A 21,275-nucleotide genomic window follows, 5' to 3' on the forward strand; every position below is an offset into this window, starting at 1 on the left:
AAACTCGACTTTTAATGTCTTACATTGGATTTTTAAATCCAATTTAAATTTAAATTTAAAATTTTTTTGTGTAGCCAGAGTGACGTTCTAACTGAGAACGGTAAGGAGCATCGAGAAATCATACATGTTACTCCCAGAAACGTGTGGAATACATGTTAATTAATTAATTTTTCAATCAGCAAATAATGAGGCAGATGTGCTTTTTTGCATTCATGTAGAGTATTTTCAGATTAAATCGCAATTTTTATATTCAGTATCCCTGGACTTTGTGTGTGATAGGACTCCATAGACGTGAAAAAAGACTGATCTGATGAACCCCGAAAAACGAAAAAAAAAAACGTTTATCGATTTTTTTTGTGTCGGAAATTGTCTTCGAATTTCAAAGCTCTTTAGTGCAGGAAAATCGCTCAGCAGTTTTCTTTAGTTAGCTTTAGTGTGAAAACACCTTCCTGAAAAATGAGTGGAATGACATGCGGTCACAATGTTGGTGAATGTGGTGAATGTTTCAGCGTAAAAGCAGTAGGACTGGCATCTAAACTGCTGTAGAACTGAAGTGTAATGACATGCTGGAAGTTGAGTGCAGTCCTTCCGATTGTCCACACGGGGACATTGTAGACCATCACATTTAAATTCTCTCTGTAGGGTCTCGGTGCTCCTCCCAGATTCAGAGGATGATGATGTCTCTCAGGCGATTCAGACAAAGAGATTTAGAGGGCGAACGAGAACGGGAATGAACACTGATTATGTTTATAGGAAATATGCCAGAATAAACGTGGGCGCCTTTGGTTTTTTCTGAGGTTTGATTGTTTCATGATAAACGCCGTGACTATTTTACACCTTTTCTTGTTGAATGTAATTATGACTGGATCCGGCAGATCGAGCTGTGTGTGGATATATCTCGTCTTCGTGCTGCTGGGTTGTTACTCTGAAACGGTTTCTGGGCAGCTCTCTTACTCCGTCTCAGAGGAGGTGAATCTGGGGACTGTTGTCGGAAATGTCGCAAAAGATCTGAGCATCAATGTCCAGGATTTGGAGCCCCGCATGTTTCAGATCGTTGCTGGATCAAAGAGGAAATATTTCGAGGTAAATCTAAAATCTGGAGCTCTCTATGTTAACGAGAGAATAGATCGAGAGGAGCTTTGCGGTGATGAGCCCAAATGCTCACTCAGTGTAGAAGCTGTTATTAATAACCCTCTGAAACTGTATCGTATTGAAATTATTATTTTAGATGTGAATGATAATTCCCCTTCATTTGAAAGCACGTCACAAGAAATCGACATTTCTGAGAGCACAGCGGAAGGAATGAAATTTCCTCTGCATCAAGCACACGATGCAGATGTGGGAAAAAATTCTGTAAATACCTACAAGCTGAGTCAAAATGAACATTTTTCATTGACTACACATAAAGAAGAGGGTGTAACTCCTGAGTTGGTGCTACAGAGAGTTTTGGACAGAGAAAAACAGTCTATGATTAAGCTCACACTGGCTGCCATCGATGGAGGAACACCTGCTAAATCCGGAAGTATGACGATAATAATCAATGTGTTAGATATTAATGACAATCCTCCGATTTTCAGCCAAAGGTTGTATAAAGCCAGAGTCTACGAAAATGTTAAAATAGGCACATCAATAATAACACTGAATGCGACTGATTTAGATGAAGGACAGAATGGAAAGGTGATTTATTTATTCAGCAAAGTTGGTCGTGGGAAACCAATAGATGTGTTTTCTATAAATGAACAAACAGGGACTGTAACGAGCAAAAGGAATATTGATTTTGAAGAAAATAATGCTTTTGAACTTCAAGTACAAGCCAGTGATGGAGCTTCCTCGCCTATGAGTTCGCATGCTAAATTACTGGTTGAAGTATTAGACGTTAATGACAATGCACCTGAAATTTCAGTCACATCACTGTTGAACACTGTTAAAGAGGACGCATCAGTTGACACAGCCATTGCTCTTGTTTCAGTATTTGATAAAGATGGAGGTAAAAATGGGATGGTGACATGTAAAATTTCTAATAATGTTCCTTTTAAATTGGAGTCAAATTATAAGAATTCATATTCATTAGTTGTGGACGGTCCTCTTGACCGAGAGACTGCACCTCAGTACAACATCAGCATCACTGCTATTGATGAGGGCAGCCCACCTCTCTCCAACACGAGTGTTATAACTGTTCATGTGTCAGATGTAAATGACAACAAACCTCAGTTTTCAGAAAGTGTGATCAACATCTACGTGAAAGAAAACAGTCCAGTAGGAGCAGTTATTAAAACAGTGACAGCAGTTGATGCAGATATTGATCGAAATAGTCAGGTGAGCTATTCCTTTTTACAAAGCAGCAGTGACTCAGTGCCACTATCTACATTATTAAACATTAACTCAGAGACTGGTGATATAATCAGCCTGCAGTCTTTTAACTATGAGGAGTTAAAAAGTTTCAACTTTAAAGTTCAGGCCACAGACTCTGGTGTTCCTCCGCTCAGCAGTAACGTCACTGTCAACGTTTTAATCCTGGATGAAAATGACAACAGTCCCACGATTCTCACGCCATATTCTGAGGACGGCTCCGTTAACAGTGAGAACATCCCCTATTCTGCCGAAGCGGGATACTTTGTGGCAAAGATCAGGGCTGTAGATGCAGACTCTGGATACAATGCACTGCTTTCTTATCACCTGTCTGAGCCCAAAGGAAACAACTTGTTCAGGATTGGAACCAGCACCGGGGAGATCAGGACTAAGAGGAGAATGAGTGACAATGACCTCAAAACTCACCCCTTGGTGGTCTTGGTCTCTGATAACGGAGAACCCTCCCTGTCAGCTACTGTGTCTGTTGATGTGGTGGTGGTTGAAAGCACGGCTGAAATCCAGACTCAGTTCAGACATGTGCCTGTAAAGGAGGACAGCTTCTCGGATTTGAACCTGTACCTGCTGATCGCCATTGTGTCGGTGTCCGTCATCTTTCTGCTCAGCCTCATCACTTTAATAGCAGTCAGATGCCACAGGACAGACGGCACTTTCAGCAGGTACAGCGCCCCCATGATCACCACCCACCCTGACGGGAGCTGGTCTTACTCTAAAGCTACTCAGCAGTATGATGTGTGTTTCAGCTCAGACACACTCAAGAGTGACGTGGTGGTCTTCCCCGCCCCGTTTCCACCTGTAGATGCAGAACTGATCAGTATTAACGGAGGAGACACTTTTACCATGACTCAGACTTTACCTAACAAAGAAAAGGTGAGTCCATGAAATTTTTAAATACTTGGACATTGTCATTGCTCGTCATTACAGTTTCAATGGTCCTTTTTTTTTCTTATCTTAGCCGTGGTGTATCTAGTGATTTAAACAAGAAATGTCAGATGCTGTGTATTTGATGATGAGTTCTCATCTAAATCACAGCTGTCTATCTGTTAGATATTTCAACGTGTAGTTCACCATTTGTGGTCCTGTGTTTTTTCCTTTTTCTTTTTTTCTTGAAGATCTTAGGATATGTGTGTACTTTGACTGATAAATTGACACATATCTTGTGCAGTGTACTAAAGGTTATCATTGCTCTTCAAGGTTGAGTTGTGATTTACATATTCAATTGAGCATTTTGAATAAAAAAAAATTCAGTTATTTGATTTAATTAAAGAAAATATAGAGAAAATATTAACGAATACTGAATGTGTATAAAAATGCAACGTTTTTGTTTGTGTCATTTTTAAAAGGGAGAATATGCTAATGTGGGCTTTCTCCATTTTTATGTCTAAATTAAACTGGTTTTGTAACGTGAAAATCACTCACAATGTAGCTGTGATGATGCTCTAATAAACACAGAAACATTCAAATTAGGAAAAGAATATAGAAAAAAAGTGTTCGGATGATTAATTAATATCCCTCTTTAATTTTTTTTGTTGTTTGTTTGTTTGTTTTTTAAAATCTCCTTAATCGCAATAAGACGGTTCATTTTTTACCTTTACTTCTAAGTTAGCTTCCAATAGAAATAGTATTCATAAAAACACAGAATACCAGAATGGCATATATAATCATGATGGCAACGTCTTACACTGGGGTTAATATTTGACTGTTCGTTTATGAGGGTCAAGTGTATTAAGACGTTTGATAATGTGGGTAGTTCTCGCAAATGTCCACACGGGGACATTGCAGACTTTTCCATTTAAGCTTCCTCTTTGAATGCCTCGGGGCTCCTCCCAGATTCAAATGACGATTATGTTTATCAGGCAATTCAGACAAAGAGAATCAGAGGGCGAAAGAGAACGGTACGAGAAACGCTGATATTCTGCCATAGACCTATTGATTTTTTTCTGTTTATGCCGTTACACACCGTGTCAATTTTTATGCTTTTTCTTGTTGAACATAATTATGACTGGACCGAGCAGATCGAGCTGTGTGTGGATATATCTCGTCTTCGTGCTGCTGGATTGTTACTCTGAAACGGTTTCTGGGCAGCTCTCTTACTCCGTCTCAGAGGAGGTGAATCTGGGGACTGTTGTCGGAAATGTCGCGAAAGATTTGAGCATTAGTATCCAGGATTTGGAGCCCCGCATGTGTCAGATCGTTGCTGGATCAAAGAAGAAATATTTCGAGGTAAATCTAAAAACTGGAGCCCTCTATGTTAACGAGAGAATAGATCGAGAGGAGCTTTGCGGTGATGAGCCCAAATGCTCACTCAGTGTAGAAGCTGTTATTAATAACCCTCTGAAACTGTACCGTATTGAACTGTTAATATTAGATGTCAACGATAATTCCCCTTCATTTGAACGCACGTCGCAGGTAATCAACGTAACTGAGAACACGGCAGTAGGGGCAAAATTTCCTCTGCATCAAGCTAACGATGCGGACAGTGGGAAAAATTCCGTAAATACCTACAAGCTGAGTCAAAATGAATATTTTTCATTGACTACACATAAAGAAGAAGGTGTAACTCCTGAGTTGGTGCTTCAGACAGTTTTAGACAGAGAAAAACAGTCTGTGATTAAGCTCGCACTGACTGCCATCGATGGAGGAACACCTGCTAAATCCGGAAGCATGACTATAATAATCAATGTGTTAGATATTAATGACAATCCTCCGATTTTCAGCCAAAGGTTGTATAAAGCCAGAGTCTACGAAAATGTTAAAATAGGCACATCAATAATTACACTGAATGCGACTGATTTAGATGAAGGACAGAATGGAAAGGTGATTTATTTATTCAGTGAAGTCAGTCAGGGGAAAAAAACTAATTTGTTTTCTATAGACAAACAAACAGGAACTGTAACGAGTACAAGGAATATTGATTTTGAAGAAAATAATGCTTTTGAACTTCGAGTGCAAGCCTTTGACAGCGCAGTTTTTCCCATGAGTTCACATGCTAAATTACTGGTTGAAGTATTAGACGTTAATGACAACGCACCTGAAATTTCAGTCACATCACTGTTGAACACTGTTAAAGAGGACGCATCAGTTGACACAGCCATTGCTCTTGTTTCAGTATTTGATAAAGATGGAGGTAAAAATGGGATGGTGACATGTAAAATTTCTAATAATGTTCCTTTTAAATTGGAGTCAAATTATAAGAATTCATATTCATTAGTTGTGGACAGTCCTCTTGACCGAGAGACTGCACCTCAGTACAACATCAGCATCACTGCTACTGATGAGGGCAGCCCACCACTCTCCAACACAAGTGTTATAACTGTTCATGTGTCAGATGTAAATGACAACAAACCTCAGTTTTCAGAAAGTGTGATCAACATCTACGTGAAAGAAAACAGTCCAGTAGGAGCAGTTATTAAAACAGTGACAGCAGTTGATGCAGATATTGATCGAAATAGTCAGGTGAGTTACTCTTTTTTACAAAGCAACAGTGACTCAGTGCCACTATCTACATTATTAAACATCAACTCAGAGACTGGTGATATAATCAGCCTTCAGTCTTTTAACTATGAGGAGTTAAAAACTTTCCAATTTAAAGTTCAGGCCACAGACTCTGGTGTTCCTCCGCTCAGCAGCAACGTGACTGTCAACATTTTTATCCTGGATGAAAATGACAACAGTCCCACGATTCTCGCACCATATTCTGAGGACAGCTCTGTAAACAGTGAGAGCATCCCCTATTCTGCTGAAGCGGGATACTTTGTGGCAAAGATCAGGGCTGTAGACGCAGACTCTGGATACAATGCGCTGCTTTCTTATCACCTGTCTGAGCCCAAAGGAAACAACTTGTTCAGGATCGGAACCAGCACCGGGGAGATCAGGACTAAGAGGAGAATGAGTGACAATGACCTCAAAACTCACCCCTTGGTGGTCTTGGTCTCTGATAACGGAGAACCCTCCCTGTCAGCTACAATGTCTATTGATGTGGTGGTGGTTGAAAGCACGGCTGAAATCCAGACTCAGTTCAGACATGTGCCTGTAAAGGAGGACAGCTTCTCGGATTTGAACCTGTATCTACTGATCACCATTGTGTCGGTGTCCGTCATCTTTCTGCTCAGCCTCATCACTTTAATAGCAGTCAGATGCCACAGGACAGACGGCACTTTCAGCAGGTACAGCGCCCCCATGATCACCACCCACCCTGATGGAAGCTGGTCTTACTCTAAAGCTACTCAGCAGTATGACGTGTGTTTCAGCTCAGACACACTCAAGAGTGACGTAGTGGTTTTCCCCGCTCCGTTTCCACCTGTAGATGGAGAACTGATCAGTATTAACGAAGGAGACACTTTTACCAGAACTCAGACTTTACCTACCAAAGAAAAGGTAAGGCTGAACCTTAGATAATGTAAGGTGAGCTGTAACATAAAATAAAAAATTTCTACTTCATGTTTTGATCAAAAATTTAGTTAATTTTCCATTTATTAATTTTATAGTGTATTCATATTTCATAGTTTTTGTATCTGTGTTTTATGTCAAAGGGTAAAAAAAAGTGTTACTGTAGAAATCTTTACGGTAAAAGCTTAGATATGAGCTATACAATATATTTTGAGGGTTTCTGGAGAAAACAAATAACTTTTAGCTTGTTGTCATTCAAATGGTCTGTAAGGGACTGTTCGCTGACATTTCCCCTGGGCTCTTTTTGCAGTCTTTAGAACATCTGGCCTTTGACATGATAATTTTGCCAACAATCACCAGTCATTTTGAAACAAATCACAGAAAAGTGAAATGTATCAAACAGTAACTAAACTCACTGTATACCTGAATATAAATGATCAAGATTTAAAATAAGCACTTCCATTTAACAAAACTTAGAGTCAGGTTTTGTGTTGTTTTGTTTTGTTTTTCAAGCAGCCTTGATATAAACTTTTGTTTGTAAATATACTTGTTATCCATTCACTTTTAAATTAAATTAATATACAATAATATATTTTTTCTTGGATTAAAGCTGTGGCTAGAAGTTAAAAAGGTTGAAAGCATAACAACAGAAATCACATTTTCAACTATGTCTATTTGTTGACTTATGAAGCCTGTTTATGTTATCATTTGTAATTTGTTTAGAAATAACCAAGGCTCGGTTCTGAAAGTCTTTTAACGGCGTGTCCCTTGGTATAAGGTCAAACAAATAAGGAGTGCCTGCATCAACATAATGATACTCTCTCCATGGTTCTGAAATATGTGGCGATTACATTATACTGTACTATTAGGATCTCACAATATAAAGAAAGAAGGTGTGAGTGACTCGATTAAGAACAAGTCTTATTATTTCAAACACAACAGCAGGATTTGATTGCATTCATTCCTTAACTGTAGTTACTTAAAATGACCATGGGGCGACAGTCTAGACCGTAATACCGCCGGCTGATCGCTGATGGTTGAAGGCCCCTCCCACAATAGAAGGATCATTTTGTCTGTGCTTTGTTAGGATGAGAGGCAGGACGAAGTGGGGAGGCTTGAGAAAAATGCACTGGCATTTACTTTAGTCTCACAAAATACATTTCGCCGCCAAAAAGCGAAAAACAGACCGACATAAGGATCTATGTTGTATGGAATTATGTATCTGCCGAGAAGAAAGGCGTCCTTCGGGATATATCTAATGCTTGTTGTCTTGGAGTATAACTGGGGAGCGGTATCCACTCAGCTCTCATATTCCGTGTCTGAGGAGGTGAACCTGGGGACTTCCGTTGGAAATCTCGCCAAGGATCTGAACCTAAATGTACAGGATCTGGAGTCACGTATGTTTCAGATTGTTACTGGATCAAAAAGGAAGCATTTCGATGTAAATTTGAAGACAGGTTTTCTCTACGTGAGTGAGAGAATAGACAGGGAAGAGCTCTGCGCTAAAGCTACAAAATGCACAATAAACGTGGAGGCTGTGATAAACAATCCGCTGAAACTTTACCGTATTGAAGTCAATATTCTTGACGTAAACGATAACCCCCCGTCTTTCAGTGCCAAATCTCAAACTATAGACATTGCAGAGAGCGTGTTGCCGGGAGCTACGTTCCCTGTGCTGTCGGCTTACGACGCCGATGTGGGGGGAAATGGTGTTAACACTTACAAGCTGAACCAGAATGAACATTTTTCTTTAGCGGTGCACAAAGGGGACAGTGTTTCGGCAGAGATAGTTCTTCAGAGAGCGTTAGACCGAGAAAAGCAGGCTGTAATTAAACTCACACTGACGGCTATAGATGGAGGGACACCTATTAAATCAGGCACGTCAGAGATCATAATTAATGTGTTGGATATAAATGATAATATCCCAACTTTTAAAAAATCATTGTATAAAACAAGTATTAAAGAAAATGCACCATCAGGCACTACAGTAGTAACAGTGGCTGCAACTGATGCTGACGAGGGTGCAAACAACGACATCGTATATTTACTTAATTCGAAAGATCAGGATCATGTATTAGAAATCTTTGAAATTGATTTGGAAACAGGAATAATAACAGTTAAAGGAACTATTGACTATGAAACAAACCCTGCTTTTGAAATCCGTGTGCAGGCTACGGACAAAGGCCAACCTCCGCTAACAGCACAATGTAAAGTACTCGTAGAGGTGGTGGATCTAAATGACAATGCCCCCGACATCACCGTGACGTCACTGCTCAGTACACTTAAGGAGGACGCTGAAAGTGGCACTGCTATTGCACTTGTTTCGGTTCTCGACGAAGACGGGGGCAAAAACGGTGAAGTCAAATGCGAGATATTGAATTCGGTCCCCTTTAAATTGGAGACAAATTATAAAAATTATTATTCTTTGGTCATTGGTGGCGTTCTAGACAGGGAACTTGTGTCGCACTACAATATCACTATTAAAGCTACTGATGAAGGCAGTCCCCCTCTCTCTAGCACCAGTGTAGTTACTATTCAGGTTTCTGATGTAAATGATAACGCACCTTTGTTTGGAGACACTGTAATTAATATATATGTGGCAGAAAACAGTCCTGTCGGGACTGTTTTAAAAACTGTATGTGCAACTGACGCTGACGCTGGCGAAAACGGGCAGGTGAGATATTCATTAGTCAGTGATAACGCAGGGCCGCTCTCTACAATGATCAGCATTAACTCAGAGACTGGAGGCATAGTCACTCTACAACCTTTTAATTATGAGGAGTTGAAAATGTTTCAATTTAAAGTCCAGGCCACAGATTCTGGTGTTCCTCCGCTCAGCAGCAACGTGACTGTTAAGGTCTTAATTCTGGATGCAAATGATAATAATCCAACAATTCTCGCTCCTTACTCTCAGCACGGCTCCGTTAACAGTGAGAGCATCCCCTATTCTGCTGAAGCGGGATACTTTGTGGCAAAGATCAGGGCTGTAGACGCAGACTCTGGATACAATGCGCTGCTCTCTTATCACCTGTCTGAGCCCAAAGGAAACAACTTGTTCAGGATCGGAACCAGCACCGGGGAGATCAGGACTAGGAGGAGATTGAGTGACAATGACCTCAAAACTCACCCCTTGGTGGTCTTGGTCTCTGATAACGGAGAACCCTCCCTGTCAGCTACTGTGTCTATTGATGTGGTGGTGGTTGAAAGCACGGCTGAAATCCAGACTCAGTTCAGACATGTGCCTGTAAAGGAGGACAGCTTCTCGGATTTGAACCTGTATCTGCTGATCGCCATTGTGTCGGTGTCCGTCATCTTTCTGTTCAGCCTCATCACTTTAATAGCAGTCAGATGCCACAGGACAGACGGCACCTTCAGCAGGTACAGCGCCCCCATGATCACCACCCACCCTGACGGGAGCTGGTCTTACTCTAAAGCTACTCAGCAGTATGACGTGTGTTTCAGCTCAGACACGCTCAAGAGTGACGTAGTGGTTTTCCCGGCCCAGTTTCCACCCGTAGACGCAGAACTGATCAGTATTAACGGTGGAGATACTTTTACCAGGACTCAGACTTTGCCTAACAAAGAGAAGGTAAGGCCAATGACTAATTTACGTTTATTATTCCCCTCCAATTATTACGATAATTAACAGTGAAATAAAACTTTACACACTGTACTACAAAATATTCTTTTTGGAGTAGGCTGGTTTAAGTTACAATAAAAAGTCGCTGTGGCTGTAGTTTAGACTTTTGCGGTGTCCTTTCTTTTGTCTGCATATTTCGCTGTCTATGGTATTGAAAGTTTACAAAACTTGCCCCATGAAATATCCGTAGCTGTAGGGAGTTATTGTCTTTTCTTGACAACCAATCCACGTAACAGTGTCTTTTTTGTTTTGTTTTGTTTTGTTTTGTTTTGTTTGGGGTTTTTTTGGTGGCGGGGGGGCGGGGTATTTTTGTTTCGTTTTGTTTTAATTAAGGCAATTTTTAAGTTTACTTACTATAAGTCTGTAAGTCTAATTGTAAACGACTAAGTGTAAAAAAAAAACTGGATTTCTTGCTTTGTCATTTCAGATGAATACAATTAATAATTTGAGATTTGAAACCTTATTATCTGTCTTACTTTGAAAATGGAGTGCAAACTTTTGCACCTGCAATACTGCTTGGTGATTTGAATTGTACAACTTGCGGTGTTTCACCTGAATGAGAATATTGACCTTACTTAATATATATTGTTTGGATGATTCAACAAAGAAATACGACAATAAATACTACGATGCCAGTGTCGGTGATGGCGTAACTTCAAATAAAGTGTTATTTTATTAACGCACGTATAAAAATCTTTTAAATAACTCACAGTATTTTGGAATTGTGTGATTGTGGGCGTGTCTGAGTGAACAGGAATAATTTAGTTCTTACCAATGTGTGTAGTTTCTTCATATTACCACGTAGCGACGCTGTAGACCGTGGCACAGAAAGGTGGACGCTCCTCCCAGGGTAAAAGGGGAATAGCTTTGGTTTTCATCACAAAGAGACGAGGGAAGGGAAGGAGCGGCATAATGGAGCATTTCTCTTTAAAAATATCACAGTCGCCTTGATTTTTGTCATATCCTACCATCTAACACTGGGAACGGATTTGTGGATATATTATTTGCTGTATTCCGGCGGAAGTATGCATTTAACGACGAGAAGAAGCGCTATTGTCACATTTCTTTTGATTGTGCTCTTGGCTTATTATTGGGAAGCGGCGGCTGCACAGCTCTCCTATTCCGTTTCAGAGGAGGTGAATCCGGGGACTAATGTCGGAAATATCGCCAAGGATCTAAACCTTAACGTGCAGGAGTTGGCCTCCCGTTTGTTTCAGATTGTTGCATCTAAAAAGAAATACTTTGAGATAAATCTAAAGACCGGATTTCTGTATGTCAGTGAGAGGATAGATCGAGAGGAGGTTTGTACAGATGAGCCCAAATGCACGGTTACCGTAGAGGCTGTGATAAACAATCCGTTAAAGCTTTACCGCATGGAGATAGAAATTAGAGATGTGAACGACCACTCGCCATCATTTAACACGAAATCTCAAATACTGGAAATTGCAGAGAACACACTGCCTGGGTTTAGATTTGCGTTATCGGAGGCAAGCGACGCTGACGTGGGTAAAAACAGTGTTAGTGCATATAAGCTGAGTACTAATGAATATTTCAGTCTTGCCACACATAAAAGAGGAAAGAGTATATCTCCAGAGTTAGTGCTGCAGAAAGCCCTGGATCGTGAGAAACAAGCAAGTATACAACTTTTGTTAACTGCAATAGACGGAGGGTCTCCACCAAACACGGGGACATCAGAAATTGAAGTAAGTGTGTTAGACAGTAATGATAACGCACCAGTGTTCAGTAGCACTCTTTACAAAATTAAAACACTCGAAAATAGCCCGATTGGCACTACGATCTTCACCTTAAATGCGACTGACGCTGATGAAGGAACAAATGGTGAAATAGTGTACTCCTTACGAAGTAAGGATCAGGATCATATTTTGGATATTTTCCAAATTGACCCTGAGACAGGGGTTATTTCAGTCAAAGCCAAAATCGACTATGAAGAAAGAAAAGCTTTCGAGATCCGAGCAGAAGCTAGAGACAAAGGCCAGCCTCCCATGGCAGCCCATAGTAAGGTGCTGGTTGAAGTAATAGACTTAAATGACAACGCTCCTGAAATCAAAGTGACGTCACTTCTCAATGCAGTAAATGAGGACGCTGAAATAGGCACTGCTATTGCACTTGTTTCAGTTCTAGATACAGATAGTGGTAAAAACGGTGAAGTTGAATGTGTAATCTTAAATAAAGTTCCGTTCAAACTGGAGACAAATTACAAAAATTATTACTCTTTAGTTGTTGACGGACATCTAGACAGAGAGGAGACCCCTCAGTACAATGTCAAAATTTCAGCTACGGATGAAGGGAGCCCTCCACTTTCTAACACTAGTGTTATCACTGTTTACCTTTCTGATATTAACGACAACACGCCACGTTTTTCACAGTCTTTAATAAGTGTTTTTGTGAAAGAAAACAGCAAGGTAGGAACAGTTATAAAACGGGTGACTGCAGTCGATATTGACATCAGCAACAACGGTCAGGTGAGCTATTCACTATTAGATAGTAATAGTAAATCACTTCCTCTCCCCACAATGGTAAACATTAACTCAGAAACTGGAGACATAATCAGCCTGCAGTCTTTTAACTACGAGGAGTTGAAAATGTTTCAATTTAAAGTTCAGGCCACAGACTCTGGTGTTCCTCCGCTCAGCAGCAATGTCACTGTCAACGTTTTAATTCTGGATGAAAATGACAATAATCCAACAATTCTTGCTCCTTACTCTGAGCATGGCTCTGTTAACAGTGAGAGCATCCCCTATTCTGCTGAAGCGGGATACTTTGTGGCAAAGATCAGGGCTGTAGACGCAGACTCTGGATACAATGCGCTGCTTTCTTATCACCTGTCTGAGCCCAAAGGAAACAACCTGTTCAGGATCGGAACCAGCACCGGGGAGATCAGGACTAGGAGGAGAATGAGTGACAATGACCTTAAAACTCATCCCTTGGTGGTCTTGGTCTCTGATAATGGAGAACCCTCCCTGTCAGCTACTGTGTCGATTGATGTGGTGGTGTTTGAAAGCACGGCTGAAATCCAGACTCAGTTCAGACATGTGCCTGTAAAGGAGGACAGCTTCTCGGATTTGAACCTGTACCTGCTGGTTGCCATTGTGTCGGTGTCCGTCATCTTTATGCTCAGCCTCATCACTTTAATAGCAGTCAGATGCCACAGGACAGATGGCACTTTCAGCAGATACAGTGCCCCCATGATCACCACCCACCCTGACGGGAGCTGGTCTTACTCTAAAGCTACTCAGCAGTATGACGTGTGTTTCAGCTCAGACACACTCAAGAGTGACGTGGTGGTTTTCCCAGGCCCTTTTCCACCTGTAGATGCAGAACTGATCAGTATTAATGGAGGAGACACTTTTACCAGGACTCAGACTTTACCTAACAAAGAGAAGGTAAGGAAATGCTGCTCTGAATAAGTAAGATTTTTGTATATCACTGAATGTCAGATAATGAATTAACAGATCTGTTAAATATGTGTTAAATATACGGTGGCCCTGAGAGGCCAAACGGACTGCAATTTAAGAAAACACCAGCAAAAAGAAAAACACTACAAAAGCACACAAACACAACGGAAATAGGAAAAATTAAAACGGAAATAGAAAAAAAACAGATTTCCAAAAGCACAAGGGAAGTGTTTCTGGGGAGACAAGAACCCGACGGACCAGTTGGAGGAACCCAAAACAAGCTAGGTGTGTTTTATCATGATTCCTATAATACTGATGATGGATTTTTAGGCTAACACGCTTACCTCTTATCTTTTCTTTCCTCACAAAACCGATAGATCCTCCACTTCTTTTAAGTGTCTCCCAGCGCAATTCTTAGCATATTTTGGTTCCTGCAACTGGTCCGTCGGGTCATTGTCTCCCCAGAAACACTTCCCTTGTGCTTTTGAAAATCAGTTTTTTCGTATTTGTGTTTTCGTTTTTCCTATTTCCTTTGTCGTTGTTCCTGTTTTCTTAAGTTGCAGTCCGTTTGGCCTCTCAGGGCCACCGTATAAATATAATAAACGTGTCAGAGTAAGTCGGTAAATTGTTCTTAAGAACGTTTACAACTTTTAAAGGGCATCCTAAGATTTTTATTGGTTTACGGCCACATAGAGATTAGTGGCATATAGTTTAATAGCTGTATTTTGGTAAATCGGGTACTAATTATGTTTAGCAGTTGAACCGCATGCATTGAAAGTGCACTGAACCGCTGTCCATGGTGCTGGCAGCAGCTTTCTTCTGTTTTGTCTCGTTATAGTCTGGTGCTGTCCGTTGTGCTGAATATTGGGCGGTGTACAAAAATAAAGATGAATAATAATTTAAAAAAAAGATAATTAATAATGCAAACGAATTCATTAAACTGTATATGTCATCCAAAAAAAAAACGTAATTTGTGGATTATTCTGCATGGATTTTAATTCTGTTATACCTTATATTAAAAAAAAAACATCTTATATTTCGGGCCATGTAACCGAATACAGAAATGCCACAAGATGCCGCTAGAGACCATGCAAAAAAATATAGTCGTTGGCGTTTAGAAACTCCTCCTCATTTAATGACGAAAAGATGAAACGTCACCATCTGGCATTGCTTTGTGAAAGAAGCGCACAGACGATCAAGGCCCTAATGAGTGAGGATCCTTGGCGAGAGTGGATACATGAAGGGATATTTTTCATATTTGGCGTTTCTTTCCAGGAAGTATAAATCAGGATTTCATACTTTTGTATAAACAGCGATGGCTGCTCGAAGACAATGGGATAATATTTGGAGTCTGTTTTTCAGCCTTCTTTGTCTCTGTGAATGGTCCGTGGCTCAGATATCCTATTCCATTTTTGAGGAGGTGGACAAAGGCGCTGCGGTGGGAAATCTAGCGAAGGATTTAAATCTTAGTGTGCAGCAGCTTCAGTCAGCGGGTCTTCAGATTACATCTGGGTATAAACCCCCGTATTTTGATATCAATCTTGAATCTGGAGTACTTTTCGTTAGCGAGAGAATTGATCGGGAGGAGCTATGTCCTAATACGGTAAAGTGCTCTTTAAATATCGAGGCCATACTGAGTAACCCTCGCAGTCTTCATCGAATTGAAGTTGTAATCAATGATATTAATGACAATGCCCCGTCTTTTCAAGAAGATATATCTACAATTGATATGTATGAGTCCTCATATGTCGGAGAAAGGCATCCATTGCCGATAGCGCATGACCCAGATGTTGGCGCTAACTCAGTGAAGACTTATAAATTGAACGCGAATGATTATTTCTCTTTAGATATACAGAGTACTGGCGACCAGAGTGTGTCTGCTGAGTTGGTGCTGCAGAAAGCCTTAGATCGAGAAAAACAAGCTGTTATTGAGCTCACTCTGACTGCGATAGACGGAGGAAAATCTCCCAAAACGGGGACTTTGCAAATACAAGTTAATGTTCTGGATGTGAACGATAATTCACCCGTGTTCAGTAAATCTCTCTACAAAGTCCAAGTAATTGAAAATGCAAATATTGGCACACCGTTACTAACACTCACTGCGAGTGATTTAGATGATGGTATTAATGGTCAGGTTGTCTACACATTTACAGAAAGAGGACGTTTAAACCCTGATGACAAATTTTCCCTGAATAATAATACTGGGGAAATTACTGTGCGAGGAAATATTGATTATGAGGAAAACCAAGCATTTGAGATCCGCGTTCAAGCCCGAGACAGAGGAACTCCTCCTCGCAGTGCACATGGCAAAGTTTTAGTTGAAGTCATTGACGTTAATGACAATGCTCCAGAAATCTCAGTGTCTTCAATCATGAGTTCAGTGAAAGAGGACGCCGAAATAGGCACAGCTGTTGCTATGGTGACTATCACTGATCAAGACGGGGGTAAAAATGGCCTCACAAACTGTAAGATAACAGGTTCTGTGCCATTTAAATTAAAATCCAACTATAAAAACTATTATTCTTTGCTAGTGGACAGGCTTCTTGACAGAGAGACTGTTTCCCGATATGATATATATATTGTAGCTACAGATGAAGGGACGCCCTCTCTGTCCAGCACAACTGTTATCACTATTCACGTTTCTGATGTAAATGACAACCCTCCTAAATTCCCGAACTCTCCAATTACTCTGTATGTGAAAGAGAATAGTCCGATTGGAACTACTATTCATAAACTGACAACAACAGATCTGGATTTAAATGAAAACGCAAAATCAATGTATCATTTAATTAGCAGCTCTTCCAAGACCATGCAAATGGCTTCAATGGTAACTGTTAATTCAGAGACAGGAGATATAGTCAGCCTGCACTCGTTTAACTACGAGGAGTTAAAAACTTTCCACTTTAAAGTTCAGGCCACAGACTCTGGTGTTCCTCCACTTACAAGCAACGTCACTGTCAACATTTTAATCCTGGATGAAAATGATAATACTCCAACAATTCTCGCTCCTTACTCTGAGCATGGCTCCGTTAACAGTGAGAATATCCCCTATTCTGCTGAAGCGGGATACTTTGTGGCAAAGATCAGGGCTGTAGACGCGGACTCTGGATACAATGCGCTGCTTTCTTATCACCTGTCTGAGCCCAAAGGAAACAACTTGTTCAAGATCGGAACGAGCACCGGGGAGATCAGGACTAGGAGGAGAATGAGTGACAATGACCTCAAAACTCACCCCTTGGTGGTCTTGGTCTCTGATAACGGAGAACCCTCCCTGTCAGCTACTGTGTCGATTGATGTGGTGGTGGTTGAAAGCACGGCTGAAATCCAGACTCAGTTCAGACATGTGCCTGTAAAGGAGGACAGCTTCTCGGATTTGAACCTGTACCTGCTGGTTGCCATTGTGTCGGTGTCCGTCATCTTTCTGCTCAGCCTCATCACTTTAATAGCAGTCAGATGCCACAGGACAGACGGCACTTTCAGCAGGTACAGCGCCCCCATGATCACCACCCACCCTGACGGGAGCTGGTCTTACTCTAAAGCTACTCAGCAGTATGACGTGTGTTTCAGCTCAGACACGCTCAAGAGTGACGTGGTGGTCTTCCCCGCCCCGTTTCCGCCTGTAGATGCAGAACTGATCAGTATTAACGGAGGAGACACTTTTACCAAGACTCAGACTTTACCTAACAAAGAGAAGGTAAGGGTAAACTTTCTTTTCTGAACCTTTTAGGTCAACCGTAGCATAAAAAAATTGCACCTGTACTTCACGGAGACACTTGCAAGGACCCAGGCTGAACCTGTTAAAGCGGTATTTAACATTTCCAGTTGTGTTATTTCATTACAGAAATTAACCAGTATATTAAGTACAATTTGGAGAACATTTTATATTTTCTGTTTTATTTTCGTTTTATACATACACAGTGTGGATTCGGTGGTGTGTATATGTGTTTTTTGTTCTGTTCATTATCAGACGAAATCAATCAACTTGTGAATTTAATTTACATATAGTATTAAATTAATTTAGTAACATTTCAGATGCATTTTACCAACAGTAAAAAAGAAGGTGAAATACTAAGAATCGCTCACAAACATCCGTTGACTATTTATGAAAGAGATATTGTGACAGTTGTGGCAGATGTCCACGTGGTGGCGCCGCAGACTGTGACACTGAGATTTCTGTGTTGTAGTTTCGTGCTCCTCCCAGTTGTACAAGAGGATGTGGCTCTCCGGGCTTTTTGACAAAAACGGCAAGGACGGTGCGAAAGGACCGAGGGTGTATATATTATTTTGTACATGTAGGTGTACACTATAATTTAGCGCATATCTGAAAGTGTATTTATAGTAACTATAGAAATTGTGAAAAGGTGACCTTGTTGGGATCTGCGTTTCAATTACGTTGTGGATTTATGCATGTACCAATGAGGATGTCTATTGTTTCATATCTGGTGCTTGTGCTGCTGGAGTGTTGTCGGGAAGCGCAATCTGTGCAGCTCTCATATTCCGTGTTTGAGGAAGTGGATGTGGGGACTTCTGTGGGAAATATCGCTAAGGATTTAAATCTCAGCCTTCAGGAACTGGAATCTCGCATGTTTCAGATTGTCAGCGGCTCGAAAAGAAAATATTTCGAGGTAAATCTAAAAACCGGTGCTCTCTATGTTAATGAGAGAGTAGACAGAGAGGAGCTCTGTGCGAAGACCCTAAAATGCACAGTCAATGTAGAAGCTGTGATAAACAATCCTTTAAAGCTCTATCGCGTAGAAATAAATATTCTAGATGTCAACGACAACGACCCGTTATTCACGGAAAGGTCTCAGATTATAGACATAGCAGAGAATACTCTGCCTGGGATGAAATTCGCTTTGTCTGAGCCTATTGATGCAGATGTGGGGAAGAATATGGTTAACGCTTTTAAGCTGACGCCGAATGAATATTTTTCTCTCGCTACTATCAAAGGCGGAGAAAGCGTCTATGCCGAACTAGTCTTACAGAAAACGCTGGACAGAGAGAAGCAGCCTGTGATAAATCTCACAGTGATTGCTACAGATGGAGGGACTCCATCCAGATCTGGCACGTCACTAGTTATTATACACGTTTTAGATATAAACGATAACCCACCAGTGTTTAGTACCCCCTTGTACAAAACTCGTTTATTCGAGAATACACCAATCGGGACAAATGTGATTACACTAAATGCAACAGACGCAGATCAGGGAACAAACGGTGAGATAATGTATTCTTTGAGAAGTAAAGGGCAGGATCGTATATTAGAGATTTTTCACATTGATCCTGTAATGGGGGTGATCACAGTCAAAGCTAATGTTGATTATGAGGAATATACAGCGTTTGAGATCCGCGCAGAAGCTAACGATAAGGCCCAGCCACCGATGTCTGCTCACTGTAAGGTGCTGGTTGAGGTAATAGACGTAAATGACAACGCTCCGGCGATAACAGTGACGTCACTCCTCAGCAGCGTCAAGGAGGACGCAGGTGTAGGTACTGCGATAGCACTTGTATCCGTACTCGACCGCGATGGAGGTAAGAATGGGGAAATTAAATGTAAAATAAAAAATGATGTTCCCTTTAAACTAGAAACCAACTACAAAAACTATTATTCTTTAGTCGTTGACGGGGCCCTTGACAGAGAAATTACCTCCCAATACAATGTTACAGTTTCAGCGACCGATGAAGGGAGTCCGCCCTTAATGAACACAACTGTGATTACTATTCGCGTTTCTGATATAAACGACAATTCGCCTAATTTCTCAGAATCGGTTGTTAATGTCTACGTCAAAGAAAACAGTAAAGTTGGGGAGATTATTAAAAGGGTAACTGCACATGATGCGGACACTGACCGGAATAGTCAGGTGAGATATTCATTTTTAGAGAGTAACAGTAAATCAGTGCCGGTGTCTACAATGGTAAACATTAACGCAGAGACTGGAGACATAATCAGTCTGCAGTCTTTTAACTATGAGGAGTTAAAAAGTTTTCAGTTTAAAGTTCAGGCCACAGACTCTGGTGTTCCTCCGCTCAGCAGCAACGTGACTGTTAACATTTTAATCCTGGATGAAAATGATAATAATCCAACAATTCTCGCTCCTTACTCTGAGCATGGCTCCGTTAACAGTGAGAGCATCCTCTATTCTGCTGAAGCGGGATACTTTGTGGCAAAGATCAGGGCTGTAGACGCAGACTCTGGATACAATGCGCTGCTCTCTTATCACCTGTCTGAGCCCAAAGGAAACAACTTGTTCAGGATCGGAACCAGCACCGGGGAGATCAGGACTAAGAGGAGAATGAGTGACAATGACCTTAAAACTCATCCCTTGGTGGTCTTGGTCTCTGATAATGGAGAACCCTCCCTGTCAGCTACTGTGTCTATTGATGTGGTGGTGGTTGAAAGCACGGCTGAAATCCAGACTCAGTTCAGACATGTGCCTGTAAAGGAGGACAGCTTCTCGGATTTGAACCTGTATCTGCTGATTGCCATTGTGTCGGTGTCCGTCATCTTTTTGCTCAGCCTCATCACTTTAATAGCAGTCAGATGCCATAGGACAGACGGCACTTTCAGCGGGTACAGCGCCCCCATGATCACCACCCACCCTGACGGGAGCTGGTCTTACTCTAAAGCTACTCAGCAGTATGACGTGTGTTTCAGCTCAGACACGCTCAAGAGTGACGTAGTGGTCTTCCCCGCCCCGTTTCCACCTGTAGATGGAGAACTGATCAGTATTAACGGAGGAGACACTTTTACCAGGACTCAGACTTTACCTAACAAAGAGAAGGTAAGATGCTTTCAACCACTAATTCCAGTTAAAGGGATACCACCCCTGTCTGTATTTTGATACCCACACATAGCATAATACTGTAATGTCAGTGTACATGGTTTAATGCAAAATTCGTACATTCATACAGAAAAGTAGATTACATACGTTTTTATTAGTGTAATGCTGCAAATATGACTTCCCTCACTGAAGTATTTTCTTAATCAATCGACTATATGAAAAGTGCTGGTCTAACACAGTAAATAACTAGTAATTATATGGTCTGAAGCTGCATAATGGGAAAGGCGCTCTCCGCGGTGCTGATTTCTCTTTGTCTGCGAGTCTTTCGTGTTTAGCTTCATGTCCTAAAATAGCTTATCTGTGAGTCTCAACACCATAAACTTGTATAAATAAAATTTTGAAGTTACATGCCCATAAATGATCAGCTGGTCCATAATTTGTACCATATAATTTACAGTACCTAATATGTTCACCTGGAAAGGCAAAATCGTTGGTTATATAACTTGTAATGTTTTAACTGAATGTGAAGATTTTCTCTTTTCTAATTAACAAAACTCTTCCCTGATTGCGTAGTTCCAATTTACCTGGCTTTTTTTAGTGTGCACGACGTTTTCTGCAACACAAAAAGTTAATATCTTATGACATCTGATATTCGTGATCCATTTCTGGTGTGTTTGGGAA

General features: G+C 40.9%; 2 protein-coding genes across 16 annotated transcripts in view; both read left to right on the forward strand.

The window, feature by feature from the left end:
• The window catches only part of LOC309713847 (protocadherin alpha-C2-like), a 199,247-nt gene that overhangs the window by 114,527 nt on the left and 63,445 nt on the right, over window positions 1–21,275 (forward strand). The window contains exon 1 of one of the 15 annotated variants that reach the window (XM_082545741.1): window positions 4,253–6,744. The exons of 12 other annotated variants lie outside the window; for them this stretch is intronic. In XM_082545741.1, coding sequence (XP_082401867.1) covers window positions 4,366–6,744 — 2,379 coding nt within the window. In that variant the 5' untranslated portion in view covers window positions 4,253–4,365. Of the gene's footprint in view, window positions 1–4,252; window positions 6,745–7,856; window positions 10,346–11,296; window positions 13,801–21,275 lie in introns of those variants that run through there. 2 more of the 15 variants (XM_082545736.1, XM_082545720.1) reach the window with 2 other exon arrangements.
• On the forward strand, window positions 15,461–20,654 carry LOC309715808 (protocadherin alpha-8-like; the record flags this gene model as incomplete). The annotated part of the gene is made up of 2 exons (XM_082549254.1): window positions 15,461–16,109; window positions 19,168–20,654. The coding sequence occupies exons 1-2, from the start codon at window positions 15,542–15,544 to the stop codon at window positions 20,652–20,654; spliced, it is 2,055 nt and encodes a 684-aa protein (XP_082405380.1). The 5' UTR covers window positions 15,461–15,541.

The sequence above is a fragment of the Aulonocara stuartgranti genome (assembly GCF_965226115.1).
Source record: "Aulonocara stuartgranti genome assembly, chromosome: 2".
Classification (NCBI taxonomy): domain Eukaryota; kingdom Metazoa; phylum Chordata; class Actinopteri; order Cichliformes; family Cichlidae; genus Aulonocara; species Aulonocara stuartgranti.